The 16,054-nt window shown below is 49.6% G+C and overlaps 2 protein-coding genes and 1 long non-coding RNA gene across 3 annotated transcripts in view; 2 read left to right on the top strand and 1 right to left on the bottom strand.

Annotated features, from left to right (window-relative positions):
* Positions 1 to 16,054, top strand: part of LOC135313397 (uncharacterized) — a 38,875-nt gene that overhangs the window by 14,848 nt on the left and 7,973 nt on the right. The gene's annotated exons all lie outside the window — the stretch shown is intronic.
* Positions 354 to 4,947, top strand: FZD5 (frizzled class receptor 5). Its single transcript, XM_009513409.2, has one exon. It carries the CDS (start codon positions 438 to 440, stop codon positions 2,166 to 2,168), a length of 1,731 nt encoding a protein of 576 aa, XP_009511704.2. The 5' UTR covers positions 354 to 437; the 3' UTR covers positions 2,169 to 4,947.
* Positions 8,511 to 16,054, bottom strand: part of CCNYL1 (cyclin Y like 1) — a 33,873-nt gene continuing 26,329 nt past the window's right edge. The window contains exons 9-10 of the mRNA XM_064451843.1: positions 13,173 to 13,335; positions 8,511 to 10,277 (exon numbers count right to left, since the gene is read on the bottom strand). Of these exons, the coding sequence (XP_064307913.1) occupies positions 10,161 to 10,277; positions 13,173 to 13,335 (280 nt within the window). The 3' untranslated portion in view covers positions 8,511 to 10,160. The remainder of the gene's footprint in view (positions 10,278 to 13,172; positions 13,336 to 16,054) is intronic.

Genomic DNA, 16,054 nt, shown 5'->3' with positions numbered 1-16,054 from the left:
CGGCCGCTGGCCCTGTCCCGCTTCGCTCTTCACGCCGCCGAGGGCGGCCGGGCCGGGCGGGAGGGGGGTCCTGGTGCGGAAGAGGGGGAAGGAGCCGGGGACGGGCAGCAGGCAGGCAGCACCGCCACCTTCTCCCTTCGCCGCCGCGGGGGTCCGACAGGCCGCCTCCCGGGGCCCGGGGGCAGCGTGGGGTGCCGGCGGGACGCTGTGCCCCGGGGCGGGGGCGGCCCTTGGGAGCCCCGTCGGGGGCGTGGTCAGCGGCGAGGGGCGTGTCCGGGGGCGGGGCGCGGGCGCGGCGCGGCGCGGGGGCGTCCGCCCGCCCCAGAGCGCAGGTGGCGGCGGCGGCGGCGGCGGCACTGGCGCTCCCGGAGGGGCCCCGCTCCCGGCGCGGAGGCGGCAGGTGCCCGGGGCATGCGGTGGTAGGACGGGAGGCGGCGATGGTCGGCCGGGGGCTGCCGGTGCCGCTGCTGCTGGGGCTGCCGCTGCTGCTGGGGCTGCCGGCGGCGGGGCGCGCCGCCTCCAAGGCGCTGGTGTGCCAGGAGATCACGGTGCCGATGTGCAAGGGCATCGGCTACAACCTCACCTACATGCCCAACCAGTTCAACCACGACACGCAGGACGAGGCCGGGCTGGAGGTGCACCAGTTCTGGCCGCTGGTGGAGATCCAGTGCTCCCCGGACCTGCGCTTCTTCCTTTGCAGCATGTACACCCCCATCTGCCTGCCCGACTACACCAAGCCGCTGCCCCCCTGCCGCTCCGTCTGCGAGCGGGCCAAGGCCGGCTGCTCGCCCATCATGCAGCAGTACGGCTTCGCCTGGCCTGAGAGGATGAGCTGCGACAGCCTGCCGGTGCTGGGGGACACCGAGGTACTCTGCATGGGATACAACCGCACAGAAGCCACCACCCTGCCACCTTTCTTTGGGAAGCCCACGCGCCCGGCCAAGGACACGGCCAAAAACCTGACGCCGCTCGGCAGACAGCGCCCGTCGGGGCTGGACTGCGGCCGGACTTGCAAGTGCAAAGCACCCCTGATCCCCATCTCCAAGGAGTCCCATCCGCTGTACAACCGCATCCGGACTGGGCAGGTACCCAACTGCGCCATCCCTTGCTACCAGCCCTACTTTACCCAGGATGAGAAAACCTTCGCCACCTTCTGGATCGGCCTCTGGTCCATCCTCTGCTTCCTCTCCACCTCCACCACCGTGGCCACTTTCCTCATCGACATGGAGCGCTTCAAGTACCCCGAACGCCCCATCATCTTCCTCTCTGCTTGCTACCTCTTTGTCTCTGTGGGCTACATTGTGCGGCTGGTGGCAGGGCACGCCAACGTGGCTTGCAACCCAGAGCACCACCACATCCACTATGAGACCACGGGCCCAGCTCTCTGCACTGTGGTTTTCCTTCTCCTCTACTTCTTTGGCATGGCCAGCTCCATCTGGTGGGTCATCCTGTCCCTCACCTGGTTTCTGGCAGCAGGCATGAAGTGGGGCAACGAGGCCATAGCTAGCTACGCACAGTACTTCCATCTGGCTGCCTGGCTCATCCCCAGTGCCAAATCCATCGCTGTACTGGCACTCAGCTCCGTGGATGGTGACCCGGTGGCCGGGGTTTGCTACGTGGGCAACCAGAGCCTGGAGAACCTGCGGGGCTTTGTGCTGGCACCACTGGTGGTTTATCTCTTCACTGGCAGCCTCTTCCTGCTGGCTGGCTTCGTCTCGCTCTTTCGCATTCGCAGTGTAATCAAGCAGGGAGGCACCAAGACTGACAAGTTGGAGAAGCTGATGATCCGCATCGGCATCTTCACCGTGCTCTACACCGTGCCTGCCACCATCGTCATCGCCTGCTACATCTATGAGCAGCACAACCGGGAAGCGTGGGAACGGGCACAGAACTGCTCCTGCCCGGGGGACCCCCACCGCCCCAAGCCCGACTATGCTGTCTTCATGCTCAAGTACTTCATGTGCCTTGTGGTGGGCATCACCTCTGGTGTCTGGATTTGGTCCGGCAAGACACTGGAGTCCTGGAGGCGCTTCACAGCCCATTGCTGCCGGGCCAGGAAGCCCGCGGGCGCCTCCGTGTACGGCGAGGCCAGCCCAGCGCTGGCAGGCAGGACAGTGCTGCCCAGCATGGCCTCCTATCACAAGCAGGTCCCACTGTCCCATGTGTGACCAGAGGGAGCCTCAGTGACCCCAGCCACAGGGAGAAGAGGGTTGCAAAGACCCTGGGCCACAGAAGAGGGGGTGGCATCTGGGCCACCCCTGGCATCCTCAGCCCCACCGTGGTGGTGCTGCCCAGGACAGAGTGTGTATGCCCGCGGGGCACGGAGCAGCTGCAGCCCCAGGCAGGGCAGGGAGAGGTGCTGCCAGTGATGTGGGGGCAGAGGGACAGGGAGGCCTGGAGCCTGGCACCACCATGTATGCCCCATTTGGGGTCCCACAGCCTGTCTGGGGTCCTGGGGTGCTGCTGCCTGCAGGCTGGTCAGGTGGCAGGTACCCCTGGAGCACTGATTTCTGTCCCGCAGGAGCCTCTGGGCAGGTCTGGCTGGTGCTGGGGTGATGGGGAGACCTGCAGCAGGCAGAGCAGTTGGTAGCCCCCGACTCTGGGTGATGCACTGGCACCAGCACTGAGCTGCTTGCCAGAGCCCAGGGAGGTGTGAGGGGGCCAGGGAGAGCTGGCAGTGGGGCTCCCTCCCTGCCGTGCTGCACCCTGGCCCCCCAGGCACAGCAGGACAGTGCCCCAGGGCCACTGGAGTCCCTGGGCACAGCTACGGGTTGCGGAGGAGAGGGCTGGGGGCCCCGGCATGATGCTGCCGCTGGCCCCACTTGGGCAGCAGCATGCTGAGTGGGAGGGAGGGAGCTGCGCGTGCCAGGGCTTTGCGGGCAGTGGCGGTGCAGGAGGAAGCGCGTGCTGGCTGTCCCCAGGCAGGGGGCTCAGAGCCGGGCAGGGGCTGGTGCTGGTGGGGCTTAGCCCTGTGGCACCGACTCCTCGGATTGACCCGCCGCTCTGTGAGGGGCAGCCAGCTCCACTACCCGTGGGGCAACTCGGCCCAGAGAGCCGAGGGGCTGTGCAGGTCATGAGGCTGCTGTCCCAGCACAGGGTTCGCAAGGAGCCCGGGGCACCGCTGGCTCTGGCACAGAGAGCAGCCGCCTCCTGAGCTGCTGTGTGCTTTGGGAAGGGGTCCATGCTGCTCTGCAGCTCTCGCCTCTGCAGCAGGGTGAGTTTCTCGTGTCGCCCTTGTGCTGTGCAGGTTACCTGGTGTGAGGTAGGCAGCCCCAGCACCCTGCCCGCCAGCCTGCCGGCTGTGGCATGCAGTGCAGCAGCTGAGTGTGGCACAACCAACCCTAAAAGGGTGGTTGTGCTTCTGCAGTAAGTAGTGTGTGCATGGGGGGGAGGTGTTCCGAGCTGGGCGGCAGTCTGTCTCGCCTGGGGAGCAGCTGGGTTTTCCAGCCAGCCAGCTTCAACCCTTCTTGCTGCTTTTTTGAAAGGTACGCCTTTGTCAGAGAGAGTGCAGGGTTTGAGACTGAGCAGTTAATGTAGGAAAACTCAGCAGAGCACTCATATTCCCTTTCCTCTGGCTTCCCAAGCCTTTTTCACTTCCCCAGGTCAGGCAGCAGCAGAGCACTGACAGAACCAGTGCCTGGTGTTAAGCAGTGGTGACAGCTGGGTTTCAATAAGTAGAATGATGGCGGGGGGGTGGTGGAGGGGGCTGTTGTCTGCTTCACCAAACGCAGCGACAGCGAGGGGCTCTGGATGGGGCACAGCTGGCGAGAGGTGGCTGTCTCTGGCTTCAACCCACTTGTGAAACCATCCGATTTGGGGTTGGGTTTTTGTTTTGTTTTTGTTTCCTTCCCTGCCCTAAGTGGTGATCACATGTAACTGCCCAGCCATTACTCGAGTTCTTTTTGCTCGCCTTTGAGTGTGGCACCATGACCTGCCTGCCTGAGCACTGGAGAACAACTGCTGTCTTTGCTCCTGCAGGGCTGCAATGAGCCGAGGTTGTTCCCAACACCCTTGGACCACTTCAGTCAAGAAGGTTTCCATCTCATATTAAAGCCAAAGCCTGGGAAGTGAGGGGACGCTCAAGTGGCACATCTACTGATAATAGTACTCCCAAAGTGCTGCATGAGTGTCTCTGGGGCATTCCGGGCAGAGCAGCCAGCGGTGCAGGGACTGAGGGCTCAGCAGGGGCCACTCAGCCCCACATATCAGCACTCCCGTGACGAGAGGGCTCGCTCCCTCCAGCGTGTTGCAGTACTTCATTGTGGACAGAGTTGCACCGTGCTGTGTTACAAACTGTAAATAGTTGTATTATAGCCTGGTTTGTACATACAGAAGCCGTAGTGACCTTTGATACGGGTTTGGGACAGGTGTGTTCTTGGCAGTGAGGCAGGTCAGGCGCAGAGACGCTGTGGGTAGTCTTGTGTTGTAATCCAGGGCATTAAATGACACCAACCTGCTCCAATCCACACCTTGCTGGACTCCTCTCTTTCTATAGTGCCTTTTGTAGATACAGCTAAACACACGTTATGCAATACAATGAACAAAAACCATGTCAAAGGTGGTGTTTTGTTGTTTTTGTTTTTCAAAGTGTAACTGACTGTGTAAAGCTTTTTTTTAAAAAAAAAAAAACAATAAATCCAAGATGATTAGCTACAAACCACTGCCTATTGAAAAAAATGCAAGAGCATTTTCAGCTTTGAACTAATGATAGGTTAATACAATTAACTTATGTTTGAGCCTGGCTTCTCAGCAACAAGTGGGGGGGGGGGGGGGGGGGGCACTGTTACCGTGTGCCCTGTATGCTGTAGCCAATTACATGTTGGTTTTTGCCTCTTCCATTACTGATGCTGTTCAATGTTGTTTAAATAACTGTACTATATTTTGTGAAAAACTGAAGAAATTCTATTCAAAGAGAAGTATTGAGATTAGTTATTTATGAGGACTAAAAAAAAAAAGTGTGTGTTATTTTTTTTGCATCTGCTTCTGCTAGAAAAGTCAATTACGATAAAACTATAACTGGGGAGATGGGGAGGCATGTGCAGGGCTCTTATCGCTAGGGATCGTGGGGGGATTGGTGCAGCAGCTACACGTGCATGGTGCAGGAATAGCACATTCCCTGTGCAGGACCCCCATGCAGCGCTGTCCTCAGCATGGGGGCTGTCATGCACCCACGGCCACACCGCTGGCCTGCCATGGCCCACCATGGTGTTGCGCATCCCAGCCTGGGTGCAGCAGCCCAGCTCTGCAGTGAACCGGGTTTAATCCTCAGGGTCTGCTGCGCTGGCTGGCTGTGCCTGTGACCTCGCTGACAGCATGTCTCCTTGACAAGCCAAGGTCACGCCTTGCTGGTAGAAGAGAGTTAACTATCAACTTTTATTGGTGTTCTGCAGTTTGCACAGTATCGGCCCCTCGCCTTGTGCCGAGACCAGGCCCTGAAGAGTTGCCCTTTGTTACGTTGCAGGCCAAGCAGATGACAGCTCGTAGCCAAGCAGGGTGCTGCACGCTGATTTGAGGGGCTGTGTTGCCATCTGCTGTGCGCTGGCTTGTGTTGGAAGGACAGACAGCAAGGGGTTAAGGATGGCTCTGTGGTGACTAATGGTGCAGGACTCTGCTACTAGTTAGGTGTGTAGGCACACACCAGGGCCCACTAGACAGGATCTCTTACCTGGAAGCAGCATTCCAGCACCCAGCGATAAAGCTGACAGCCCCGCACAGACTGACTCACCTGATTCCTCAGTGCCAGGTGATCTTGCCCCCCCACCCCAAAGTACCAAGTACAAGCACAACATCCTGGCAGGGGCTGCCCCTAGCGTGTGCAGGGAGACTCTTTTGGGGTGGGGTGGGGGGACATGCACCATCTCAGCACAACATTCTTACTGAGGAGCTGCAGCCACTCACCACCTGCCTCTGGAAGTAACTCTAGCACTTTGCTGGCAGGCATGTTGCCATCTTTGCCGCCCCAGGGCGGCTGTGTCCTCAGCTCTTCAGTAAATAGGAGTTTGGCAGCACCAACCTCCAACCACTGGTTTGGAGCATGGGAAGGCAACCTTTTGCAAATCACCTGCAGAACTGTTCCTGTGAGCACATGTACGTGCACACAGTCCAGCCTAATGCTTGTGTTGCTTTGTCATCTGCCCGCCCCCTTCCCCCCCCCAGGTCCCATTTGGTCATCTTTGGCCAGCCTTGAGGCAGTCTCTGGCTTCCCTGGGGATTGAACAGTGCAAATGTAGCACAAGTTCGGACTGCGGTTTAGGCAGCGTGGTGGTGGGTTGACGGTTGGCCTTGATGATCTTAGCGGTCTTTTCCAAACCTAAGGAATCTGATTCTAATTTCAGGCTGGGTGGCATGGGCATGACAGGCTGACAGCATGGGGACCATGTGGCGTCTCAAATAGTAGCACAGTGCAGAAGCCAAAGTAGTTGGTTCACCTAAAAAAACCCAAACCAAAGAAAAAAGACTGCCTCCCCAAATGCAGCCTGGGGCTTTGCTGCTCCTAGGCAAACAAGCGCATGTTCAGCCAGTTAAATCTCTTTTTCCCTAGCTCGTCAATGGTGGAGGGGTGGCTGGGGGGGGGGGGGGGGGGGGGGTGGTTACTAAGTGCCCTATACTCACTCCAGCAGCACCCTGTAATTCACTGCATATTGTCAAACAACTTACTTGGTGCAAGTGTAGTTTTTGCCAGATAACGTTATGGGATGGCAGTCCTACATACTGCTACTGCACCACTGTGCTGTGGGAAAGACTGGCACAGGATGTGGCAGCAGCCGCCCCGTGCTGAGCTCTCTGCACACCAGCTCACCCTGCCCCACGCATGCCTGCCAACTCCCTGTGCAAGCTCTTGCCTCAATTGCTCTTCTGTCCGCTTCTGCCCGCTCAGGTTCTGCTTGACGCCTATACTCTTATCCAGAAGCAATGGTCTTGACATTTATTCCATCCCTGAAGTGCCTGTCCTCCTAACTGCCAAACCCACACTGAAGCAGTGCTCACGAAAGTCCCTTAGAAACAAAATATACACTCCCTGTACACAAAGGGAAAGGGCTGCTGAAACCCAAGGGCATCACGTAGTCCACAAACACATCCACAGCTTCCTGCCCCTGCTGACCACTAACACTTGCATTATTCTCGCCGGTGCTCACATTATTCTTGCTGGGCCATAACGTAGCTATTGTCTCTGCAAACATACTTCCTGCCGGCTGGGGACTGCTGCCCCGGAACCAAATGCAGGCAGAGGTCACCTCAACAGAGATTAAATATTATTCAGCTGTTAAGAGGAACAAGATACATTGATCCTGTAGCTGGTTGCTCTTCCCTGGGAGCATACATAGGTAACAATGTCTTAAATTTTTTTTTCCTTTTTGAGTAAAGTGCCGCCAACATATAAAGAATAGCTAAAGTTACAGGGTATCCCCCTCCCCCAGGTCATCTTCCCTCTAAACCACATAAGTGTAATTCATTCTGAAACACTATCACTGCTCCTTCCTTCATAAGGGAGCTGTGTGGTTTACTTTTTATTGTTTGCCCAAGAAAGGCAGTAGCTGCATTTTCCAGAATCTAACTCTTTTTAGCAGGACCAGAATGGTAAACAGAACTGCTATTTTTCCTCTCTTAAGAAGGTGAGTTGATGCTGAGCCCTGTTTAGGGTCTGCTGAACAGACCAAAAGCCCATTGACAATGTGCTCTGGGCTATGCTACACTAAAAACTAAAGCCAGTTAAGGTCCTAGGCAAAATTAAGTTCGGAGCAGCAATCTCCCACAGAATATATTGTGGAAGCAGCTGTCAGCTCGAGCTCTCTTTCACCTGCCATCCAGATCAGCAGGAAGAGCCTCCATTTCATTTCGGAAAAAAGGTAAACGACTGCCTGAAGTTTCCGCTGAGCACCTCACAGCAGAATGGCTGCCATTTGCAGAAGCCATGTGCCAGCCTGTAGCAAGTGCTTCCAGACCCATCCCACAGAGCTGAAGGCACCTGGCAATGCTAAGGAAAGAAAAGCTTGTTAGCAATTAGGTCACAAGTCAATCCAGGAGCTGGTCACTTGTAGCTTCTAATTTAGTGCTCCTCAAGGGAGGACTTGAAAACATCAGATCACCTCCAGAGAAACTGGCCCTACTTAAGGACTATCTAAGTGCAAAGAAACTGTCAGCAAGTAGAATTTGACTCAGAATGCTCAAATAACTAAGTCCAAATGAGATGTGGGAATAGCAGCTACACAAGACTCTCTCACGCCTTCAGCTGAAGCAGGCTGCCAGGGCCCTGCCCCATGCTGCCGACCCAGCGACTCACAGTTGCCGAATGACCTCTGCTGCCGGCTCCCCAGGCATTCACAAGTCGCTGTGATAAAAGGAAGGTGAGGGGCTGGTACAGGGAATGAAGGAGCCTTAACACACACCACTGGGGTTTGTTGGTTTTCTTTCTTTCTTTTTTCATACTTGAGAGAAGCTGCACAGCACCAAGTACTTGTGAGGGGGCATGAAATCAGACAGCTGTACAGAACACACAATTCACCTTTAAATTTAATTAAAATAGAGTTTATTAGCTTTTCTTTTAATACAAACATGAGAAAGGAAAACCACCTGAAGATGTAGCGTTATTTTCAAAATTGAGTCGTGATCAATACCTGAAGTGCCAAGTTCCACAGATTTGGGAGGCAGGGGCTGGCATATTTGCATACTGCAAAAGACTATATTCATCATTTTAACAGTTGAGTGCAGCCAAACTGATGATTGCACTCAGACAGCCCCACTCTCAAAGGCATATAGACTTGCTGTTCAGTTTAAGTTTCTGGGCCTTGGCTGGAAGAGGAAGTGCACAAAACCTGTGCCATTCGGGGGGAGATCTGCTCCTAGGACAAACTGCCTAGAATCTATTTGGATCCAAGAAGGGAAGATACTACAAAGACTTGTAACAGGAAGAGTCTAATAATACTTATCCTGTTTAGAGTTCAGTTTCAGAGCCTGAAAGTAAGCTCCATTCCAAGTTCTCAGAAAGAGCAAAACCCAAGCCTCTAGAGCAGTTGCACAAGATAAAATTCACTTCGGGGTGGGGTGTGTATTAAAAAATGTTTTTATAGAAAGCTTTTTGATAATTCTCAGTTGAACAATATTTTTCAGTCTACCTTGTTAGGTAGTCCAGGATTCTCTCAAACTCATTACTGTCTCATTATGAATGTAAATCCCTCCCAGGAAACAAAAACCCAAGGAGAGCCAGATGGATACACAATATCAGCTTTAGGAACTCCACTGTATATAGCACAAGAGATCCGCAGTAGAACTCAGAGAAGCAGTGCTGCACACACACCATTCACCACTGGATTGCTACACTGTTTGGGATGGTGATGATGTTTCCAGACCAACTTTCTCAATCAATGCCTCAGAAAAATATACAGATTGCATCTCTTCCAGAGCAACATAAGTATTAGAAAATGAGAGAGAAGCACCATAATTCACAAGAAATGCAGCATGGACCCTATACATTTTAACAATACATAAAACCATATCTCTGCCCCCAGTCAGAACATTCAAAGTCTTTTGACAATCTCTACTGGAGTGAAGCTGTGGGTGCAGAGTTAGAATTCCTTCCTGCTGGGCAGCTTCTTGGTTATGAACAGATCACCAATAATAGCAGCTTTTAGTAGCCAAACCAGGGAAAAGCTGTCAACACGTGTCTATGCTACTGTTTTCAGCTCCAGAGTGGCTTTATACTTTGAGAGTCCCATGTTTTGTTTTGTTTTTGTTAACACTGCATTGACCTGAAATACAAATGCAGGGAGACTCTGGATGACAAGGGAGAGGAGGGAGGAACATTGTAACTATAGTCATGTGGTTAGTGTTTAAATTCTAAAATTTAAAACTACTTATTATTAAAAACCTCGAGAGTTCACAGCTATAGGCCTACATAGTAAGCAAACATCTGTGGGGGAGAGAAGGGGGGAAGTTTCTTTTTGCACCTCTGGATACATTAGAAGGAGGAGAGAGTTGATTTGACAAAGGTCTTGTCTTTTGCACCAAGTATGCTCCTCAAGCTCTGGGCTCCCTTGGCTAGTTTACCCTCCTTTCCTCCTCTTGCTGGAAGACACCATCACCGCTGGCATGTGTGCATGGAGTGGTGGTATTCCTCCGGTTCATATGGATGCTGGTTCATGGTGCTGCAACCTTCTCTCTCCTCAGGAGAGGATGGCATTAGAACGGCGGATACCAACTAAGTTATCAGCACTGAAAGATCGTCTCATAGCAGCTTTTGACAAGTCTTTGTATTTGTCTTCACACAGTCGGGAGATAGCCTGAGTACCACGTTCAGATACAAAATTAAAAGTGCAAATTAGAAAAGTTCGGACATTTCGAGGAAGCTTTTGTAAGTGTAATACCAACAGAGCAGGCGCCCTGTAACAGTGACGTAACTAGCTTTTTTACCTAGAATGAGAGTAAATAAGAACTACTTTGGAGGGAAAATATTCAAGGGGCCTGTCCCCATGCTAACAAGAACCCTATCCATCAGAAAGTAGCACATGAAGAAGGTGAATGGTTTCCATATCCAAGCACCTTCATTCTTTTACCAGTCTCACTATCTAATGGAAAACTTGGATCCATTTCAGATTTATGACTTTGAGGAAGTTACGTTCAAAATTGTACCTAGTAGCTACGTCTGGCACATGCAGCAGCACAAAACATTTATTTTAACAGGACAAAACCGCATACAACCCAGCCATTTCTATGAAAGAAAAGGTTCAAACTGAAAAGGTTTCTGCACTCCCTCGGGCACCTTGCTCTTGGCCACTCAGTGCAAGTGAGCGTAGGAAGTGAAGTTCTACTAGGACATCCATTTTGCCTTACCTTCTCTACACCCTCCCCCCCCAACATGCTCTTCCCAGGATCACTCGTACCATCAGGTTCCTGAAGAGGTCTGAGAAGGGAGGGCAGCCCACTGCATGATGGCATGGCAATAGCCATGGCACTTTAATACAGCTATTAAATATCAGCACGTGTATTAAATATCAACACTTAGTATTTAACTGCTTCTTCACCCCTTTATTGGCTTGCCTCTGCTTTGCTTATCTAGCGAGTCAATCAGCCTTTATCCTGGTGCAGCTATTCTAATAATAAGCCTAATTATTTAAATCCTAATAACACATGGTTGTCCGGAAAACATTGTGTCTCCTCCCCTGCAAGACCTATTTCTGATTGGACCCTTCAGGCATTATCAATGCAAATAAATAAGGATACCTGTCATAAAAGGCTGAACTGAATTTCAGTCCTGAACATTTACTTCCATTAATAATTTACCACCTATCACCAGATGAACTTTCAGAGTCCTATGATCAGCTACAAGCCTACACCTTCCCTTTAAGGCAGCACCCATTCAGCACAGCCCAGTGTTCTGGAAGTTCAAGAGGTGAAAAGCACTCTGAACATGAATAAACTTCTAAGTGTATTTTAAAATAATTATTTACATTTATTTCTGCCGACCTTCGGGAGGCATGCATTTGGCTCAAGAGTGGCATTCTTTGAGACACTGGCTGCATGAACTCCCAGTGTGAGACCAGACAGACTCTCCATCCTGTTTTAATGCTAGCACATCAATCATAAAGCAACCTGTGTTGACATATTTAGCCCCAGTCGCCCATATGGTGTAAATCAGTTTTCAATCCCTGGAATACTAATTCCCTGCTTCATACAGACTCCTATTAACTGCTTACATGCTTCTAACCAAAAGGTAGAATTAAAATTTTTAGCAAATGGTTTAAATATTTATCTCGTTTTAGAATTGAAAACAAAACATCCTATATATGTGATTAGTAAATGCATTATGGCAAATCACATACCGTACTGAAAGTTACTCTGGTTTTAAACACCAAGCCCCCAAATGCTAGCAAAGAAGAAACAAAACAGGCTCACAATCTGTAAATCATCCACTTATGCCTGGGCACTGAGCAGTTCAGTAAACAATTTCCTGTGGAATATGAACTGCCCTACAACCACATTTACAATTAGTGACAGTGTTAGCTTAAAGTGCAAGTAACAAGGGTGAGACAAAGCAGAAGAGTTGCATTGCTTAACTTTAAATAGAGGAATTTGTAGGCATATCATACCTATCATTCCAAAGGACCAGGAGGGATCACACTTACTGCCAAAGTTCAGCCACTTCTGGGACAAAATAAAAACACCTGGCACTTGGCAGAATTATTGGGGGTGGACAATAGAACAATATAAGCCAAGAATACCGTAGCACACCCCTCTTTGAAAGGGGCTATGGTATCAGTGTACACAGGGCCTGTGGTAATGCCTTTGTTGAAAGGTCAACACAACAACATGCAGAGTCATCAATTAAACCTGGACAGATGAAAGGTTGCATTGATCCAACAAGAAATTTTGCCTGGGAACCCAGGTAAATTTAGATGTTTTCAAAATGTCTTACATATCTCCAACAACTAGGAAGAAAGACTGACTCGACAAAAGTTCAAGTTTTTTGAAAATGAGCCTTCATACCGAAGGCGGCTGTGAGGGCTCACAGAAGGGCAGCCTTTCCCATCGAGCAGAAAGAGCCAGTAATCTGTATTTACACTCCTCTGGACATTCTGAAGGACTCCGAGAAGCAGCTATTCCAAAACTTTAGCTGAAAGCAACATTTCTTTGGAAAGGTGAGGTTCTAAAAGTTGTGAAAAAAACCCCCATTATTATTTCTGCAGCTGTCCCCAGACAAATGGTTTATTAAACCATGAGGGCAGTAAGAGTGCTTCCTCTAAATCTAAAAGCAGCTGTGCAGTGGGATGCAGTGGGAAACCTTCAGCTGGTAGTATTTAGAAAGGCCTGAGAGTGACTGTCTCTAAGTGCTTGGAATACACACTGTGACCAGGGAAGGACAGACAATCCATTACATATGACACTAATCCTTTCAATCTTCAGTAGCCTAGCTGAGCTACGGTTCCCAAAATAACATCCATTTTATTTTGTGATCTGCTCAACTTCTGTAATCTCTGTCCCTTCCTTTCCTCAGAATACTATCTTAGCCTAGGCATGGTTGTAGAAGTGCTAACTGTAGTTATAAAGGGGTTAAATTAGCCTGTAATACACTAATCTAAAAGCTTTTTAGTTCTTCTAACCGCCACTTAACATGATTAGCAACAGATGCTCTTACTACACATACAGAGTCCCCTGCTCAGCCCATCTCAGACCATTACCTCCAGTTTCTGTGCTCTCTCTTTACTGAGAGGCTCCAGCAGAAAGCTCAGGTTATTGTCATCTGCTAGGGAGCGAAGATCGAAGTAGTATTTGGCGTAAACACTGGCAGGAACATTGATATTAAACTGCAGTAGCTCCAAGAAGTGTCTTTCCATCTCGTTCCTAGGAGGCATAAGGGACAGAAGACAAAGGAAGAAAAAGATTGTTTTAGCTGGCTGAAAACACTGAAGAGACCTCAAGCTTGTTTTTAAAACCAGCAACTTTGAAATAGTCATCGAGAGCTCTGCATTATTAGTTTCAAGAGACAGGTCATTCACCAGTGCTCAAAACAAGGTGCAGCTTTTGAGTCCTGGCACCTCCGTCTCGGAGAGAAAGGTAGTGCCCTGTTGTGCACTCGCTCGGCTGACTGGGGAGGTTCATTCTTCGGAGTTCCATTAGTGCAGCTGTACAATTCATGCGCCATTCTCACTCTTGTACGGCCCCACACTATAGTGATCAGATGAAAGGAATGATGTATGCTGTTTATTAGCTCTGAAGAACTTGCAGACATTTTCACCAGGCTGATAACAGGAAGGGGGTTTATTGAAGTAGAGGCGGGCTAACAAAAGGAGTAGGCAGATCACCACGGCAACAAATGGATCTATGAAGAGCTGCTGCTATTATCTCACAGAAAAAAGCCTCTTGAAGCAACATGGATTCATCTCCAATAAATAAATAAATAAGCAGCATTAGGTGGGAGAAGGAATTTTCTCCTCAATAGCATTAGGCAGGATAACAAAGTACTATGTCAAAGGGCACTGTCCAGTTTTTACTCACTCGTCTTATTTTCACTGGGCAAAGTATTTGGAGGAAAGAGGGGAGAGAGCCATGACATGAAAAAGGCTGCTTCAGCTACTGTACCATGGCCAGCTAAATCTGAGATGTTCTACAGAGGAAAACTAATGTTTTACAAATTAACCTAGAAGAAACTGGTGCTACCCAAACCAAGCAATTCAGTTCAACACTAACTCACAGCAACTATTCCTACTGGTGGCAGACCTGTCTCTACAGAATTTAACAGCTGTATAGGCCAACTGTGAATACACCAGAAGATTAAGTTGTACGAATTCAGTGCCAAGGTTGTTTTTGCTTTTTGGGAGCTTTTAAAATGGATGTTTTACTCCGGGGGGGGATATATAATAAATCAAGAGATCATCCAGGTTGTGTCCTGTATTGGATGGCAGGTCTCAATATGAATAGTGGCTTTGTGCTTGTTTCTAGCATGGTGGACTCAGGCACCATTGAACCTAGTGCCAAAATTAATTTCCTGTTCATATGGTCATAAGCCTATAGAAATGTAAATTAGATAATGTTTTGATGATCAGCTGATCAGAGCTTGATTTACCCTGTGAATAAATGCTCTTCACTGCCCCTTTTGTACTCACTACACTAATACATTTTAATTGTGGAAAAATACAATTCTTTATTGGATTAACAAGTCTATTAACAGTGGTTTAAAACCTGGGAAAGGATAATGCCCATGTGTTTTCTATGCCTTATTTACAAATACATGTAGCCAAAAGAACAAACAGCATGTGTCCCCTTACAAGCAATCATAGCAAGATTAGCAGCTGCACAGTTAATTTTTCAGTGATTATGGATTCACTCTCATCAAAGCAAGCAAGTTTTGAAAAAGGATGACTTCTAAATATAAATCCAATTTCCTTTGATTTTTTGGCCATTAGAAATAAGTAAAAACACCTCCCCCCAAAAGAAAAAAAACAACCAACCCTTTCAGTAAAAACCCACCTTTGCTTTGGTCAAAGAAGAAAGTGCTTGTGATAGAAAAAAAAAAAGATGAACACTTTACCTATGCAGAGTAGGAAGAGGCTATGGCAACTCTAACTCACTAACTAACTCACTAGACTAACTTTAACTCACTAGTGGTTTCTCTAGGAGCCACGCAGCTCACGCTGATAACAGTTGTGAGCTAGGGCAGCCAAACAAGTGATTTAAGCAGTAAGGAGAGTGTGTTTGGTGGGGACAAGGTGCACCTACGCTGCCTTCAGAAGAGGTGTCTGGCTTGTACACATATGTGCACACACAGATTTGTAAACTGGGTGAACTAAAACAGATATAAACCCTTTTGCCAGTTCCAGAATGGTGTGACTCCCATGCTTAGCTTGTAGTGGCTCAACAAGAGTATGCCATCAGGGTAGGGAGATCATTCAAGGTATGTAGAGCCAAGAGGAAAATTCACAGAAAGTTCACAGACAAAACTCACCACCAGTCCTTGTAGACAGGCCTTTACTACACAGGAATGGCCCACCCAGGGAGCGATACCTGGTAGAGTCCCACCAAGCAATCTTTAGTTGGGGAGCTGTTGGGTTTTTTGGCAGCATCACCAGCCATCTCCAATGTTAGGATGCAACCATGCCTGAAATTCCTTTGCCAATTGTTTTCTCTCAGTAGCACTTGTATTCAGAATACCTAATACTCACCATCAAATATTGGAATGACTAAAGCTGACAATTAACTATACTACCAACTACTAATTGAAGGTAGAGTTATAAAGTTAAAACTCAATTTTGCTGAATATTTTAAGCAGTTTTCCAAGGCCTTGATCGTGATGATGTTATCCAAACCCAGGAGCAGCGAAGTCTACCAAGTTGCAGCAGTGCGGGGCCTGGGATGGACACCCCATGGCCACTGTCAGAAGGGGTTGTACAGTTTCTGCCCCTACCTACATTCAAAGGTCTAAGTCATTTCAAATGAGATGTGATTACAAAAATCCCATCTTCAAATTGGGGGGAAAAAATAAGCCTAAATTCAGTCTATTTTCCCTACCACCATCATTGCTTTGAAAATGTAAGTACTGACAATTTCAGGAGGCCCAGCATTG

This window comes from Phalacrocorax carbo, chromosome 5 (genome assembly GCF_963921805.1).
Source record: "Phalacrocorax carbo chromosome 5, bPhaCar2.1, whole genome shotgun sequence".
Taxonomy (NCBI): Eukaryota; Metazoa; Chordata; class Aves; order Suliformes; family Phalacrocoracidae; genus Phalacrocorax; species Phalacrocorax carbo.
This window is presented reverse-complemented; position numbering and strand designations above follow the sequence as displayed.

What these genes read in the sequence shown, in the direction of transcription:
- FZD5 (XM_009513409.2), top strand. Translation starts at nt 438, where the DNA reads ATGGTCGGCCGGGGGCTGCCGGTGCCGCTGCTGCTGGGGCTGCCGCTG.